This window comes from Drosophila suzukii, chromosome X, assembly GCF_043229965.1.
Source record: "Drosophila suzukii chromosome X, CBGP_Dsuzu_IsoJpt1.0, whole genome shotgun sequence".
Classification (NCBI taxonomy): domain Eukaryota; kingdom Metazoa; phylum Arthropoda; class Insecta; order Diptera; family Drosophilidae; genus Drosophila; species Drosophila suzukii.
In genome coordinates, this window is record NC_092084.1 from 19,889,616 (window position 1) to 19,906,842 (window position 17,227).

Sequence of the window (17,227 nt, forward strand, 5' to 3'; positions counted from 1 at the left end):
CGGCGCTACGATCCGAAGGCAGAGAACCGAGTGCCGAGAGATTCGCACAGCGAACGGTTCGTTCGGCGATCGCCGCCGAATTTAATATTAAATTGAACTTGGCCACGGCGTTTGTCAGCACTTCTAGTTACGTATTCGATTGGGCAACACGCTCGCGATCGCGTAGAAGTTTCCCCCGCCCCACGACCAAGAATCCCGCACCGCGCTCACATATTATTTTTTTGGATACCATCAATCCAACCTTTTTTTTTTGGCTGTGCAATATCGGTGTGAAAAGTGAAGAAGAAACTATCGAGAATTGAAAGCCCCATGATGGCAAGCAAATCGGTTATATTTATGGCCCTATGCCTGGTCTATATGGCCTCTTGGGATCTGCGAATCTCTGCCCAGGATAGCAACAATGTCCTGTTCGAGACGATTAACTTTTTGAGACGCGGTCAGGCCGACGTGGAGCTGGAGAACTATGATAACAACCTGGTTCTGGACAGCGAGTACGATTTTATAGTAGTTGGAGCCGGAACTGCGGGTTGTGCAATAGCTGCCCGCCTCTCTGAGAATCCCCTGTGGCGGGTCCTGCTCCTAGAGGCCGGTGGTCCCGAGAGGTTGGTCATGGATGTGCCCATAGTGGCGCACTTCCTGCAGCTCGGCGAGATGAACTGGAAGTACCGGACCCAGCCCTCCGATCACGCCTGCCTGGCCATGAATAACAATCGCTGCAATTGGCCGCGTGGCAAGGTGATGGGTGGCAGCTCCGTCCTCAACTACATGATGTACACCAGGGGCAATCGTAGGGACTACGATCGCTGGGAGGCCCTGGGCAATCCAGGCTGGAGCTTCAAGGATGTCCTGCCATACTTCAAGAAGTACGAGGGCAGCAGTGTTCCCGATGCCGAGGAGGATTACGTGGGTCGCAATGGCCCGGTTAAGGTCAGCTATGTGAACTGGCGCTCTAAGATCGCCGAGGCCTTCGTGGAGGCTTCCCAGCAGGATGGACTTAAGTACCGGGATTACAATGGTCGCATCCAGAACGGCGTGGCCTTCCTGCACACCACCACCCGCAACTCCACCCGCTGGAGCTCCAATCGCGCCTATCTATATCCGCTGAAGGGAAAGCGCAGCAATCTGCATGTGAAAAAGAATGCCCTGGTTACCAAGGTGCTCATTGATCCGCAAACGAAGACGGCTTATGGCATTATGGTTCAGACCGAGGGACGCATGCAGAAGATCCTGGCCAAAAGGGAGGTCATCGTCTCGGCGGGAGCCATTAATACACCTCAACTGCTGATGCTCTCGGGCGTGGGACCAGCCAAACATCTCCGAGAAGTGGGCATCAAGCCCCTGGCCGATCTGGCCGTGGGCTACAACCTGCAGGATCATACAGCGCCGGCGGTGACCTTTACCACCAATGCCACCTCCCTGAAGTTCGAGGACTTCTCCGATCCCACACTCATCAACCGATTCAATAGGATGGAGGGACCTTATGGCTCCCCCGGTGGCTGTGAGGCAATTGCCTTCTGGGATCTGGATCATGAGAGGGATGAGGATGGTTGGCCCGATATTGAGCTCTTCCTGGTGGGCGGCTCCATGTCCTCCAACCCAGCCATCTCGCGTGCCTTCGGCCTGAAGAAGTCCATCTACGATTCGCTCTTCGCTGAGATTGAGGACAAGTCGCTGAACGCCTTCATGATCTTCCCCATGATCTTACGACCCAAGAGTCGTGGTCGCATTATGCTGAAGAGCAGTGATCCCTTCAAGTATCCTCTGATCCATGCCAACTACTTTGCCCATCCCTACGATGTGGACATTTCGGTGAGGGGTCTGCTGAAGGCCATCAGCTTGATGAACCAACGGGGCATGCAGACGATCAATGCCCGACTGTGGGAGAAGAAGATCCCCACCTGCAAGCAGCATGCCTACAAGAGTTGGGCCTACTGGGCCTGCTATGTGAGGCACTTCACCTTTACCATCTACCATTATTCAGGAACCGCCAAGATGGGTCCCAAATCCGATAGAGCTGCGGTGGTTGACCATCGCCTGAGGGTGCATGGCATCAAGAATCTTCGTGTGGCCGATGCCAGCATTATGCCTGAGATTATGTCCGGACATCCCAATGGGCCCGTCTTCATGATCGCCGAGAAGGCAGCCGATATGATCAAGGAGGATCATGGTTTCATCCAGTGAAAACCCCTCAGCCGGCAAAATCCCTCAGTCCAAAGTTGATTTCCACAATCAGGTGTAAGCCCCATTTACACTGGCCTGCCACCATCTTGTTATCCTGCCCCCCAGCATATCATATTGCAAATCTCTGGCTGGCGTAAAATGGGGCTTAAGTTCTAATTAAGGCTTTCGAAAATCGTTTGTTATTATCTGTAATTCTCTCTTGCCTGAACTGATTCTAGTTTAAGTTTAGGAATGTAAATAAATCAATATAAGTAATATAACCTTAAAACAAAGATCGTTTTTTATTTAAAAATAGAATGGGAAAAGTTCTATATTTTCACAGGCTTTAAGAGGTGATAAGAATGCTATCTAGAGATTTCATCGGCATGGACCAAATGAAGCCAAAAAATTGGTATATGAAAGCAAACAATATAAATAAAGACTTTATTTTTAGCAACTAGCTATCAAAGAATCATTTGTTATAGGTCTTAAGACTAAAGTGCTAAAAAAAATCTGACATTGACATTGAATTTTATTGAATCTCGTTTCCCGCCTTCATCTCATCTATTTTAATAGGAATTTTCAGCTTTGGCAATTTTCAAGCTAATCAATTTGTGGCTTGATAATCAAAATACAAGAAATCCATGAAGTTGACCGCTTGGTTTGACTATTTTTTCTTTTGACTTATAAGAAGCCTTTGTTTTGAGTCTCTCTCAATGTTTTTATTGTTGCGGAAATGATTTTTTGCCTTACTCTCGTTTTTTGTTAACTATCAAGTTGGTGTGAATATTTTGACGAGTGTTTTGTCTGATGGTTTTTTGTGCTAAGTCTTTGGTATTATCTTGGTTTGATTTGCATTGATTTGACCTTAGAATTATTTATGTATGTAGAGTGGGTATAAATCTGTCGAAAATTGAGAATAATTGCTGCAGCAGAAGTCTATTTTTTGTGCACCCCAAGGGTAGACTATGTTAAAATTAAATTTTTAGTCTGACTTAAAAGCTTTGAAACTTGGCTTAAAGCTCTTGGCCAGTTTATTTCGACCTGGCCTTAAAGCTCTCTTAGATTCTTCTTAGTATTTTCTTGATTTAAGATTCTTTAAGTTCCAAAATTTAAATTCTAAATACATTTAAAAAATACATTGGAATGCATAGCATATGTTTATAATGCAAAAACCCTAACCCCAATAAAAACTCATAACAAAATCTCCTTTCCCACTGTTAAAAAGTCACTATGGTTACGCCAGACTTTTCATTAACACAAATTGAAATATTCATGAATCGAGGGGGCGTTTTCAGTTCCAAAAAAAGGCGAATACAAAAGAGACAAATTTTGAATGCAATTGCCATGACCAAAACATAGCCCATCCTCCAGATTTTCGACCATATCCTTTGTCTAATCCCAGTCCTGCTCATTTATTTGGTTTTCTGTTCCCCTCGGTGGCTGGGATTTGTAAGGGAACCCATTGACTTGGGCTCGGGGTTGGAGGAACTGCATCCATATGCTGGGGTTGATGTCGCTGCATTGGACCACCCCTTTATCCCATTTTTGATTTTGTTATTTTTTTTTCGGCTGAAACCAAAGTCCTTTAATCCGCTTTGGTTTTGTTTTCTTCTTGATTATTATACTGCATGGGGTGGCTGGGAATATATTAACCCTCGAGTGCCCGCTGCTGGTGCTTCAATCTTCAAAGACTCAACTGACAGACCAGCAGCATAAAAATATATAAGCCCAGCCAGAACAAGTTGCCCATACAAGTGCCATTGAACCGGGCTCAGATGCAAAGGCCAAGCCAAAGATACACAGAAAAAATATAAAAACAAATTATTTAATATCAAAATTCCTAGAAATACTCGTTCCCATGGGCAAAACAAGTCTTAAACAATCCCAATTTTTTTTTCTCTGCATTAGGAAAGAGACAGCTAGACGGAAAATGAAAGAGAGGCAAGACCGTAGAGATGAGCAAGCAGAAAGCGCAAATTAGCAAGTGGCATTAAAAATTCTGAGACAATCTTGGCCTGTTTGAGCCCTAAAAACCCGGCCACAAAGTCAACCAACTCTCATAAGCGGAGAAAGACGGAGAGATGCGGAGAAAGGCTGCGAGAGAGAGACAGGGAGAGAGGGGGATACAGATCAGTCAGGGAGAACCAAACCGGCAAGATTATCCACAGTGGAGCAGGTTTAAAAATAAAATTTCAATTAACACTCAGTACAATTCTGGTTTAAGATTCCTTTCCAAAATTACAATTTTTAGAATAATAATAATACAGTCACTCATTAAAAAAAAAACTCCTTATCTTGGCCATTAAATGGTAATTAAAGTCATAATATTCAATTACAATGTTATGAATTTTAAAGCACTCTGTTTATATAATCTCTGCCTATTTTTCCGCGCCCACTGGTAGTAAAAAATTAGTAAGAATATTACCATTCCGTATGCAGAGTAATTAAGAATTTTACGACCCGTCCCACAGTGCGTTGGCAGATATGATGCCAGCCAGAGCTAGAGATCCAATTTCACCTGAAGCACCGAAGCTGCAGAGTTCAGTTACCGACCATCGCAACCATGGAGAAGCTGCTGCTGTCCCGGCTTCTGTTTCTGCTCCTCATCCAGCACCAGCTCGTCCAGGAGACCCGCTCCCAAAGAAATCCCCAACTGGACGAACTGAAGCGACTGGGATTGGGAAACGTAGTCAATGTGCCATTCTTCAGCGATGGTGAGGGTTATTCTAGTTGATTACAAGATTTGTTCTACACCGAGATTGTAATGATAACTATTAGTAAAGGAATTCTTTAATCCATATTAGAAAAACTTTTGTAAACTCATATTTACATAAGGTTTTCTAAACGTTGTTGACTTATCTTAAACCAAAGTATTTCTTTCATTGTGGTCCAAGAACTTTTTGATACTTAGATACATTTTGTATGACATTCCTCATATAATTGATGTTGTATTTTATTATATATAATGCTCTATTTGGAGATATATCATAGATATATCATTTTTAAGGTATATCTAACAGTCATAATTATAATAAAATACCTAAGTATTGGAAAATTAATAAATCGCCTATTAGGCAGTGAACATTTTTTTTTAACATTTATATATTATTCTTGTTTTGTAGTACCTCAAAAAAACTACGATTTCATAGTGGTTGGATCTGGAGCTGCTGGCTGCACACTAGCCTCGCGTCTCTCGGAGAATCCCAACTGGAGTGTGTTCCTCATCGAAGCTGGCGGAGTGGAGAACATAGTTCACCAGGTTCCCCTCCTGGCGGCCTATCTGCAGTCCACTGCTTCCAATTGGGGCTACAAATCGCAGTCACAAAAACATGCCTGTCGAGGAATGCCGGATAACAAGTGTGCCCTGCCGAGAGGAAAGGTTCTGGGCGGAACCAGCTCCATAAACTATATGATCTACAATCGAGGCAATCGCAGGGACTTTGATGGCTGGGCGGCAGCTGGTAATCCCGGCTGGAGTTACGAGGAGGTACTGCCCTATTTCCTGAGAAGTGAGCATGCGCAACTGCAGGGCTTGGAGCACTCGCCATATCACAACCACAGTGGCCCCCTGAGTGTGGAGGATGTGCGTCATCGTACGCGACTAGCCCATGCCTACATAAGGGCTGCCCAGGAGGCGGGTCATTCGAGGACGGATTATAATGGTGAATCCCAGCTGGGGGTTTCCTATGTTCAGGCCACCACGCAAAAGGGCCGAAGACACAGCGCTTTCCGGGCCTACATAGAACCAATAAGATCTAGACGTCGTAATCTGCACATTTTAACCCTGGCAAGGGTTACCCGTGTTCTTATAGATGCTGCCACTAAGACCGCCTACGGAGTGGAGTTAACCCATCAGGGTAGAAGCTTCAAGGTGAAAGCCCGCAAGGAGGTGATCCTATCAGCGGGTGCCTTCAACTCGCCCCAACTACTGATGCTCTCGGGGATTGGGCCAGAGGACAATCTCAAGGCCATTGGAGTTCCCCTTGTGAAAGCTCTGCCGGTGGGCAAGAAGATGTACGATCACATGTGCCACTTTGGACCCACCTTCGTGACCAATACAACTGGTCAAAGTCTTTTCTCCGCCAATTTGGGAGCACCAGTGGTCAAAGAGTTCCTGCTGGGTCGGGCAGACACATTCCTGTCCAGCATTGGCGGCGTGGAGACCCTCACCTTCATCAAAGTGCCCTCGGCCAAAAGCCCGGCCAGCCAGCCCGATGTGGAACTCATCCAAGTGGCCGGCAGCCTGGCCAGCGATGATGGCAGTGCCCTGAGCAAGGGAGCCAACTTCAAGCCAGAGATCTACGAGAAAATGTACAAGGATCTGGCTCTTAGGCAGCAGGATCACTTCAGTTTCCTCATCATGCACTTCAATCCCGCCTCCGTGGGTCGCCTGTGGCTCCACAATCGCAATCCTCTGGAGTGGCCACGCATTGATCCCAAGTACTTCTCGGCCCCTGGGGATGTGGAGAACCTACTGGAGGGCATAAAGGAGGCCATTAGGATCTCCAAGATGCCGGCTATGCAGGCAATTGGAACGAGGCTCCTGGACAAGCCAGTGCCGGGATGTGAGAGCCTTGAATTTGCCTCCGATGATTACTGGAGGTGCTCTATAAGAACACTATCCTATACCCTCCACCACCAGGTGGCCACCTGTCGCATGGGACCCGAAAGCGATCCCACCACCGTGGTCAATCATGAGCTGAAGGTTCATGGGATTAGAAAACTCCGGGTGGTGGACACCAGTGTGATTCCAGTACCACCCACCGCCCACACAAATGCGGCGGCTTTTATGATCGGGGAAAAGGCGGCGGACTTGATACGATCCGAATGGAGCTGATTAACTCTGGATGAAGATCATTTTAAGAGGCACCAACGAATTATGTAAAGGGGTTAATAAAATGCGAGAGGAAAGTTGAAAGAAAGCAAGCAGGTACACTTGAAATACGGTTATAAAGACATTCGGATTTTTTTTGTAATACTTTAAATGGTTTATTTTATAAGGTGTTAGGGTTTCATTCTAGGTAAAGCATTTAGAGAGCGTATTATAAAATGTCAAATTCATTTTAACAACATCATTCTTACTATTTAATAAATTATAGCTAAAAGTGTACAAAATTTACCTTTACTTGGGAATTCAAAACTTGGGAAGATTGAATTGGTTTATAATAAATGCATTAAAATTTCACTATACATACAAAAAAATAAGTATCCCATTACATTTTAATATCAAAACAAAACATTTTTTAAATATCACTAACATTTTTTCAAAGATTTTCTCCGAGTGTAGCGCCAAACGGGGTCTTGAGAACGGTTTGGGTCAGTCCAATTAAGTCCACGTCATGACCTAGCTTAATAACTTCTCACCGATCCGTTCCGATTTCGAACTGATCCGAATCCAAAGCGGGGCAAACGGGGCGTCGCAAACAGGTTTACGCACTTCAAGTTCAATGCCTTGGCTTTCGGACCGAAAAAAATTAATAGAGCGCCGGGAGTGTATGCCTCATCGGTATTATTATTATATTATGCATATAAACTTGAGTGCATTTAGGGGCCCAACGCAGGGAGAGCACGCGCCAAAGTTAAACGAACTTGCAAATTGCGGCCGGCACTTAAAAAGTGAGAATCCTGTCATTCTCCCTTCACATTTGGCCAAACCAGGAAATGGGAGTTACCATTTACTGGATACCCTGTAGTTTTGAAGACCTTTATATTAGATCAAACAAATTTATTCGAACCGACTCTAGTATAATATTAATTGAGTTTCGATAGAATATTTTTTAGATCGTTACTATGTATTTCTATTTCTCTCTGTGCACTATTTGACCATTCAAGAAGAACAAACCCATCCGAAACTGGATCACTTGGAATTTATCTTAATGATTTCAGCAGCACCTCTCCCAAATTTTGATGCTTCCAGCTAAACTATTTGCACTATTTTTTGTTTACTGCTAATTGGTGCTAATTTTATTAAAGTTTGTTTTAGATTCTTCAACCGGTTTCAGCCAACTATGCTTTGTTTTTAATAGTCTACGATTTCTGCTCGCCTTGCTGTTGGCTTTATGAGTTTGGTTTTTGTGTTATTCTTATCTCATGTTTGCCTTTGGATTTGTTTTGTTTAATGGTCAATTTCATTCTTTATTTGGAATCTATTTCTCACTTCATTTGGGTTTAAGGCTTCAATGGCTTAAGGTGTTTTTTATGATTTATTAAGCTACTCTTATGTTTCTCCGTTGGTTTATTTCTTCCTGGAGTTCACTGCAATTGTCAGTTCATTATCATCATAAAACTGTCTATAATGCAATTTTTAATTTCATTTTTGCTAGAACTTTAAAAAAATACATGTTTGAAGTGCCGTTTGCGACATTTTGACATCTTTTCCAAACATTTATTAAAAATTATATTTCAATGTTCAAAGTTTAGTTCCATCCCCAACTCCCTTTGGTAAATTGCAGGGTATCTGGTTTATATGGCGAACGGGGTGGGTGGGGCATCATTTGGCGGCAGAGAGACACAATAACAATAACAACAACCACCGCAAAGGCAACCCACTGACGTGTTTGGAGCGCGTCGCGATGCGGCATTATGGCACCTGAGTCACTCATTGTCAGTCCAATCCAGTCCAGGAGCCATGGCTTAAAAGCAACTCCCCCCAGACGAAGGCAGCTCATTTGCCCACCATTAGCCCAATGCAGTCCACACACATCTCACACCTGCTCCTGTTGCCCCTGTTGCTCCTGTTGCTTCTCTACCTGGGCGAATCCCGAGGGGATGTCAATCGACTGCTGTTGGATCAGCTCAACCAGGTGGGACTGGTTAATCTCCTAGAACAGGCCACGCGTCCCAGTGGTAAGTCAACTCAAAGCTCAAGGATGTACTCATAAATAGATTATTATACCCTTGCATAGGGAATTATGATAAATGACTATGATGATGTAATGATTTCCAACGCAGTGAAGGCAACGTTTCCGACCCTATAAAGTATATACGTACGTCTGTCCGATTCTACGCAAGCCTATAACTCTCATAAGAACAATCAAAACAATTTTTTTTAATGTAAAAAATAGATAACTTTGTTGTTTTTTGACATTTTAACTTCTACTCTTCGGAATACTATTCTTTTAATATTTCAGAATTTCGAATAAAAAGTATAAAAAATCAGACGACTTTATCATACAGATGTCATAGGAACGAAATAATACAAAGACCGTTATATTTTTTTTTCAATAAACATTTACAGTAGTAAATGTAAATTGAACAATATTTTAATATTTCTGTAATTAGTTTTTAGTTTTCCTAAAATCGGAAAGCTCCCACGGGATCGACATGCAAGGGTATAGAAACTTCGTCTTGCCGATGTAAGCTTCCTTTCCTGTTATTAAGTCAAGTTACCCAAACTAAAGGCATATCCATTTCTATTCTGAATAAATCAATACTTGAATTTGGAAAAGCTTTGGTATTATTATTTTGTTTTCCTTATAAAGCTCTTCAAATTGTATCTTTCAGTACCCCAGGATCTCTCAAACTATGACTTCATTGTGATTGGAGCTGGAGCAGCTGGTAGCTCCTTGGCCGCCCGTCTGTCGGAAAATCCCCAGTGGAGGGTGGCCCTCATTGAAGCCGGGGGAGTGGAGAACATAGCCCACATCACCCCAGTGCTAGCTGGTTATCTGCAGCAGACATCCTCAAATTGGGGATACAAGTCAGTGCCCCAGAAGCTCTCCTGTCACGGAATGATAAACAACGAGTGTGCCCTGCCGAGGGGAAAGGTTCTGGGAGGAACCAGCTCCATCAACTATATGATCTACAATCGGGGCAATCGCAGGGACTTTGATGGCTGGGCGGCAGCTGGTAATCCCGGCTGGAGTTACGAGGAGGTACTGCCCTATTTCCTGAGGAGTGAGCGTGCCCAACTGCAGGGCCTGGAGAATTCGCCATATCACAATCACAGTGGTCCTCTGAGTGTGGAGTACGTGCGTTTTCGATCCCAATTGGTGGATGCCTTCGTGGAGGCCTCCGTGGAATCGGGACTGCCGCGCACCGACTACAATGGAGAGTCCCAGTTCGGGGTTTCCTATGTCCAGGCCACCACCCTGAATGGCAGGAGGCACTCAGCCTATTCGGCCTATATAAAACCAGTGAGGGATCTGCGCTCCAACTTGCAGGTCTTCACCTTTGCTCGAGTGACCCGTATTCTGATCGATGAGGCTACGAAATCAGCTTACGGTGTGGAGTTTCACTACAAAAATAGACCATATACCTTCAAGGCCCGCAAGGAGGTGATCCTATCAGCGGGTGCCTTTAACTCCCCACAAATACTAATGCTTTCGGGTATAGGGCCAGAGGATAACCTCAAGGCCATTGGAGTACCCCTGATTCAAGCCCTGCCGGTGGGTAAAAGGATGTTCGATCACATGTGCCACTTTGGACCCACCTTTGTGACCAATACCACTGGCCAAACGACCTTCACATCGAGGATTTCACCCGCTGACGTGATATCCTACCTCCTGGCCGGAAATCCATCCACCGTATTGAGTTCCATTGGTGGAGTGGAGGCCCTGGCTTTCCTCAAAACACTGCGATCGGATCTGCCAAAGGATTGGCCAGACATCGAGCTGATTATGGTCACTGGCAGTTTGGCTAGTGACGAAGGCACGGCCCTGAAGTTGGGCGCCAATTTCAAGGACGAAATCTACGATCGGATGTACAGGGAACTAGCGCAGGCCCAACAGGATCACTTCACTCTTCTCGTCATGCAATTCCATCCCAAGTCAGTGGGTCGTCTTTGGCTGAGGGATCGAAATCCCCTGAGCTGGCCCATGATCGATCCCAAATACTTTGTGGCCGAGGAGGATGTGGAGTATCTACTAGATGGCATCAAAGCCAGTCTGAGGATCATAGAAATGCCGGCAATGCAGAGGATTGGGGCGAGGTTGCTCAAGAGGCAGGTGCCGGGATGTGAGGGCCACGAGTTTGCATCGGATGATTACTGGAGGTGCTCTATAAGAACCTTATCGTATACACTACACCACCAGGTGGCCACCTGTCGCATGGGACCCGAAAGCGACCCCACCACCGTGGTCAATCATCAGCTGAAGGTGCATGGGATGAGGAGACTCCGGGTGGTGGACACCAGTGTGATCCCAGTCCCACCCACTGCTCACACAAATGCTGCAGCCTTCATGATCGGGGAAAAGGCGGCGGACTTGATACGATCCGAATGGAGTTGAATTTAAACTAGTAGCACTCAATTACGCCATCAAAAATCCATTATCGGGTTCTACATATGGGATTTTTATTATATAAATGTAGGTAGTTGACTTTTTTTGTATAACTTATCAAGCTATTATTTATATCTATATAAGGTCCAGGAATATAATAATACCAAAAGTAAAATAAACAAGTACAAGCAATATAGAAATTATCCATCTAAAGTTGACCTATCTGTATTAATTGGAAAATATTACAAGCTGCGTGCCTAAGAGCATTATGTTCAATTTGCGTGCTCGAAACCATTAGACCTCCCCTGGCATCCAATAAGCAACGGAATTCCTATTAAAGGATTATCGATGCCCGGCTAAATGTATTATTTTATTATATCGTTTGCAAAAAGGCGGAAAAAGTGAAGAGTAAAATCATCTATTAGTCCCCAGTTGTTGTGTTTGACTTGGCAAGTTAATTAAATAGAATTACCTTAACGAGTTGAGCGAGTTGCATTTGGGTTTTTTGGGGTTGGCGATGACGATGGCCATGGTAGTGGAGTGCGGTGGGGTTCGAAGGGGTTCCGGGGGGTTGAGGAGCCCCTAGGGGTTGGCCAGAGTGCATTAACCCATGCCAATGGGGGTTGAAAAGTTTGGCTAGGCACAGCACAGAAAGCAAGACGGGCCGAGACGTAGGCAAAATGGCAACATAAAATACAAAACACAAAACATCAGGGGGTGGTTTCCCTGTGCCTGGGATGCTGGGGATGGTGGGTGGTTGCATACAAGTGGTTATCACTGTCCCGGGCTTCCGCGTCCTCCGCGCTCTTCTTGTGTGTGTGAAAAATTCAATATGCATCAGGGAGTTTTCTGTTTTTCTGTGCCGCCGGAGGAAAAGACTTCCGGCCCCAGGGCTACACAATAGATACCCAAGGTTGCACAGAAAAAAATTATATAATAATATATATTTCTTGCTTTGATGTCTAAAGAAACAATTTCTGGAAACCTGAATAACATTAGATTATGGTTCATAGTTAAAATAATAAAAGGTTAGGATATGGATCGTCATACAATTGTGTTGTTAAACGTTTTTCTCTTCAGAAATAAGATATTCGTATCCATTTCCGCCTGGATAAGATCAATTTGACATTGACTTTCAGTGTCTTACTTTTAAACATCCGTTGATTCCATTTTAATATCATCCAAATTGAAAAGGAAAGCATTTTTCACTGCAAATCTTTAAAAATATTTAATAATTTTTTAAACGGTCATATTTCAAGCAACAGTTCTTGACGTATACGTTAATTCCGTTTTTTTTTGTAAAAGTAATATCACTCAATTCAAAATACACATACAAAACACTTGTAAGTGCAAATACACGATAAATACTGAACTTGAACTTCAAGTTTTTGGCATCAAGAGAATGTCGAAAGTAAGCCTACAAATGAGCCGTAAAAATACTTCTCATTTATTTTTAAAATATATAAAATTAAGTACCGGTTATTTATAATTCATGAACTCATTACAGTTCAAATTGAATGTTGCAATCTCAAACAATAAATAAGAACTGTAAAGATTTCCTTTATGAGCCAGAAATTAGATATACTTATAAAGCGTGCCAAGAAATTAGTAGGGGTATCTTGTAAGATAGATTTTTATAAATATGTCAAAAAGTATGCAGCAAAAAAGTTACATTGTCTAGGAATGAATCCTTACTTTACGTATTACTTTCAGAAGTGATTTCGAAACCCTAGTAGTTTATTTTACCATATTATTATTTTTTCAGTCATTATCCTGAATGCCCTGCAATCATAGATCAAAGTAGTAAAAAAGTACATACATTGAATCCATGACTTATGAATTTATTATATGTGGCAGCATAATTCTAGACACCTTTAGAGGTAAGCCCCAGTAATTTATATTCACCACATTATTATTTTTTCAGTGTTGTCATTATCCTGAATGCCCCGCAATCATAGATCAAAGCGAAGTCGAATGTCACTCGCAACTGAGTAAATGTAGACATGCAACCCTGGCTGAATTCGCAATGTCCTGTCAACATGCGGTTTACTAATTGCAGCATTTCAAAATCAGTCAACAGGCGTTTGACGCAACAGTAACGGCGAAAAAGGGTTAAGGAGTGGGTGGTTGGGTGTTTGGGTGGTTGGTTGGTGGGGCAGTGGGGTTAACTGGGTGCCAAAGGTTCGCCCGACTCACCTGAAACAATTAACGCCTCATTGGGACCCGTCGTGTGTATGTTGCCCATCGTTGAGGTTCCTCGTCGTCTACTTGTTGGTCTTTATTTATACTTATTTGTTTAGTATTACTCCTTTGCCGAAAGCTCCACTGAAAAGTTCTGCCGCAAAGGCAAACAAAAGAGCACACACGAATGTATAATTAGCACACGGTGAAAAAAATTAAAAAAAATTTGAAGGTCCTGTGATATTTATTAGTTTTGTTAAGAATATATCATAAAGTTTGAAATTCAGCTATTATATAGAAAATTTCTTTTAGTTATGTAGATATTAAAAAAAAATATTTTTCCTATTATAAAATTTGCTAAAAATATAAAAAAAAGTATCGTAAAGATAAAAATTCAGCTATTATATGGAAATATAGATATTACAAAAATTTTTATTTATTTTTGGCTACACAATTTTCAAATATTTTGGTTTGATAAAAAAAATATATTTTTATATTTAAAAATAATTTTGGATTCCAAGTTAAAATATTTTAAATTATTAAGGCGTTAATTTTTGTTTTCATAGTTGTAAAACGAATTTTAAAATGCCATAAAACTTTGTGGGTGGATTTCTGTAAACTACTATTTAGAATTTTAGTATTCTACTCCTTTGAATTTCTTTTAAATTGTTTTGCTGAGTGTAAAAAAAACATAAAAAATAAAAAAGAGGAGCTTTTAATGATTCCGATATTTCTTTCGCCGCCCGAGAGTATGTTACAAAATTTAATTTTTAGATTAGCATTAATAACACGCGCGTCTTTATTGTTTTTATTCAGTTTTGTTCTCGATTTTTGTTGTTTGTGCATGGCCAGTTTTTTCTGTTTTATATCGTTTTTATTAAAAGCTTTTTTTTCTGTCTCTAGGGAACAGCAACAACAATTAGCAACTTGTGATGCATATAGGTATTGGGTATTGGGTATATACGGGTACATATAGTACATATAGTCTATAGAGCATTAGAACGATTGAATTGGAATGTGGGTTCTTAAATTATGGGCACTTGAGGAGTTGAGAATAACAACAAAAAAAAGAGGCCACTTGACAAATGCAAACAGTGCAGGTGATTTTTATTACTTGTATAGCTTTGCTAGGGGGCTTTTTTTTTTGCAATTTTTTATCAAAGTGCAAATAGAACAGAAATAAATTGTGAAAAAAGGATGGAACAAGGGGGCGGGGGGACCATGACGTAAGCAGCCATGTGTGTGTGCAAAAGAGAGGGAGAGTTTGGGTGCGTCTTATCAATGAGCTCATCATCCAGTGCACTGAGAGAAATGAGGGCTTAAAGAACAAACACAATCTTCATCTCCATAAGAAGCATAAACAAAAACAAAGAGCATAGAAGCAAGTCCAACAACATAAATAGCCTGCACGCGCATACACACTGAAAATTAACCCTCTGTTACTCAGTTACTGGATCTTCGAATTGGGGTGACTTATTGGAGTTTCTAGGTAAACAAAGTTTGTTATTGCCGCTTAGTTGTTGCTGTACCAGGCTTATAAGTTATATTTTTAACCAGAATCCATGACTAAGTACACTTTTCGCCACAACCGGCTTGGCTTATCACTTGTTATTCACATTTAACACCCGAACCGGCCAGAATTTGCATCCAAACATCCCACAGTTGTTTCCCGTTTTTATTTTCTGTGTTTCGGTGTTCTTTTCAATGATTCTCTTATTCTCTTCACTCACACAGCACAGTAACAAAAATATGCAAAAAATATTTAGAGTTCAATTGATCAAGTCTGCCCAATTAATTAATTCTGTATTTTAATTGAGTCGCATTTCGCATTTGTTGCCAAATTTACCGTTTAGTAGACGAGCAGCCTTAACGCTAAAGCTGAAAAACGTAGGAGTTTGCCTGGTCTTACGGAAGGCTATCGATTGATACGATGATTTAATTTTATATCGATGTTTTCACTTTCGGGCGGTGTTGAGGGTATTCCTGTGAATTATGGATCCTTGCAGCTGATCGTCTAATTTTTTTTACTTAAAATTCACAGAATTTCTTTTGTTGTGTTTATTATAATAATAGAACCCATTTGAAATTTAAAAAAAAAAAACATTTTTAACAAGATTCATTAAATTATTTATTTTTTAATGGTGACATCTATTTTAATTGTTTTTTAATTGAAAAATTTATTATTGCCATCTCGACGGCATTCAAACAATTAACTATATACTAAACAATTAAATATATACTTTGTTTTTAATTGCTAATACCTTTTGTGAAAGGTAATTTTAGTTTACAATGAAGACTATACAGCTAGACTAAATCGTTCTGAATGAGCCAACAATTATAATTAACTAAAAAACTTTCTTAGGAACTTATTAGTTATATTTGTGCTGTTTTAAGCCAAATCAATTTTTGTCTGTTAATACAATTTACCATAAGAAATATATAATTTATAAATATATATAGTATTAAATTTATATTTTATTTTAAAATACTAAACAGAATGGCCCTATTCTAATGCGATACTATTTTTATTTTGAAAAATACCAAAAATATATCATCTATCGATATAATTTCCAATTGGAGTCTCGATGTAAACAAAAAGAACGAAAACGGAGAAAAGTAAATAAAACAATGTCTCGCGGCGGAGAATTGGTCTTTAAAACGAAGAAAACGTCGGAGAAAATATCGGAAAACATACACATTTTTGCCAACGATCCATCGCTGGCGTTTTTCCGGGTCCAAGAACACGTTAGGAAGGTTTCCCCAGCGATTTTCGAGAAACGCGATGAGGTCTTCCAGCTGCAAAACAATCTCCAGGGACATTGCTACGATATGGAATACGGAATTCAGTAGGTCTTTATACCATATACCTTAGATATCACCATTAATTGCAATATTACCAATTACAGAGCCCTGCGAACTATTGAAAAATCCGAGAGCATATTCGACAACATACAGGAGATGATCAAGGCTTCGATTTTCCTAAAGCAACAGTTGAAATACGAGGAAAACCGGAAGAAAATCAAGAAGGAAAGCACCAAGTCTTCGGTGTACAAAAGATTCTCCGCCCACCTAGCATTGGATCTGCCGGATTTACCTGATTTCGGTGGCGTTATGAGGGAAACTAGCCAGCGAATGGAGAATATGATAGGTCCTGGCACCGGAACAGGACGAACTGAGGCCCAACCCACACAAACCAGTAATCCGGGCGAACTTCAACGATCCTATACCACACTCCACTAGTTAGCTTTAGGTTTTAGTATTGTATTTGTAGTTATGTGTGTGATTATGGCAAAATACATTTTATTTCAATTATATGGGGGTGCCACAGAAATCGCAGAGCGCCCATTTTTATGCGCATCAATATAAATTTTACACGATTTGGCGCTGGAGTAATTTCTGTGGCAGCCTTATAAAATTATGTTTACAAAATAATGAGTTGTATATTACTAAAACCCTCAGTTCTTATGGATCGTATAGGTTTTGATACGCAAAAAATGTATTTAAACTTTTAATCGCAAAATAAACTGTTTAAAATACGTTTTTTTGAATCTTTGATATACACAAAGCTTAAGTTGTATTATTATTATAAAAGATAGTTCTAATTTTAAGATGTGGACCCTAGTAATTGTAAAGTATAACAACATAAACTAAAATGTTGATATCAT

The 17,227-nt window shown here is 41.4% G+C and overlaps 5 protein-coding genes across 11 annotated transcripts in view; 4 read left to right on the forward strand and 1 right to left on the reverse strand.

The window, feature by feature from the left end:
* Positions 1-15,490, reverse strand: part of Flo2 (flotillin-2) — a 108,000-nt gene extending 92,510 nt beyond the window's left edge. For 2 of the 7 annotated variants that reach the window (XM_070997772.1, XM_070997771.1), the window contains exons 1-2: positions 15,409-15,489; positions 13,578-13,716 (exon numbers count right to left, since the gene is read on the reverse strand). In XM_070997772.1, coding sequence (XP_070853873.1) covers positions 13,578-13,626 — 49 coding nt within the window. In that variant the 5' untranslated portion in view covers positions 13,627-13,716; positions 15,409-15,489. Of the gene's footprint in view, positions 1-13,577; positions 13,717-15,178; positions 15,195-15,292 lie in introns of those variants that run through there. The other 5 variants (XM_036821294.3, XM_070997773.1, XM_036821293.3 and 2 more) reach the window with 5 other exon arrangements.
* Positions 104-2,453, forward strand: LOC108005278 (glucose dehydrogenase [FAD, quinone]). Its single transcript, XM_017068468.4, has one exon. It carries the CDS (start codon positions 310-312, stop codon positions 2,179-2,181), a length of 1,872 nt encoding a protein of 623 aa, XP_016923957.2. The 5' UTR covers positions 104-309; the 3' UTR covers positions 2,182-2,453.
* LOC108005280 (glucose dehydrogenase [FAD, quinone]) lies at positions 4,699-7,231 on the forward strand. The gene is made up of 2 exons (XM_017068470.4): positions 4,699-4,877; positions 5,286-7,231. Exons 1-2 carry the CDS (start codon positions 4,727-4,729, stop codon positions 6,998-7,000), a joined length of 1,866 nt encoding a protein of 621 aa, XP_016923959.2. The 5' UTR covers positions 4,699-4,726; the 3' UTR covers positions 7,001-7,231.
* Positions 8,810-11,844, forward strand: LOC108005288 (glucose dehydrogenase [FAD, quinone]). Its single transcript, XM_017068484.4, has 2 exons — positions 8,810-9,009; positions 9,667-11,844. Exons 1-2 carry the CDS (start codon positions 8,850-8,852, stop codon positions 11,388-11,390), a joined length of 1,884 nt encoding a protein of 627 aa, XP_016923973.2. The 5' UTR covers positions 8,810-8,849; the 3' UTR covers positions 11,391-11,844.
* A 645-nt stretch (positions 15,491-16,135) lies between the features above and the next one.
* On the forward strand, positions 16,136-17,098 carry LOC108005227 (BLOC-1-related complex subunit 8 homolog). Its single transcript, XM_017068418.4, has 2 exons — positions 16,136-16,408; positions 16,469-17,098. Exons 1-2 carry the CDS (start codon positions 16,191-16,193, stop codon positions 16,800-16,802), a joined length of 552 nt encoding a protein of 183 aa, XP_016923907.2. The 5' UTR covers positions 16,136-16,190; the 3' UTR covers positions 16,803-17,098.
* Positions 17,099-17,227: the final 129 nt, after the last annotated feature.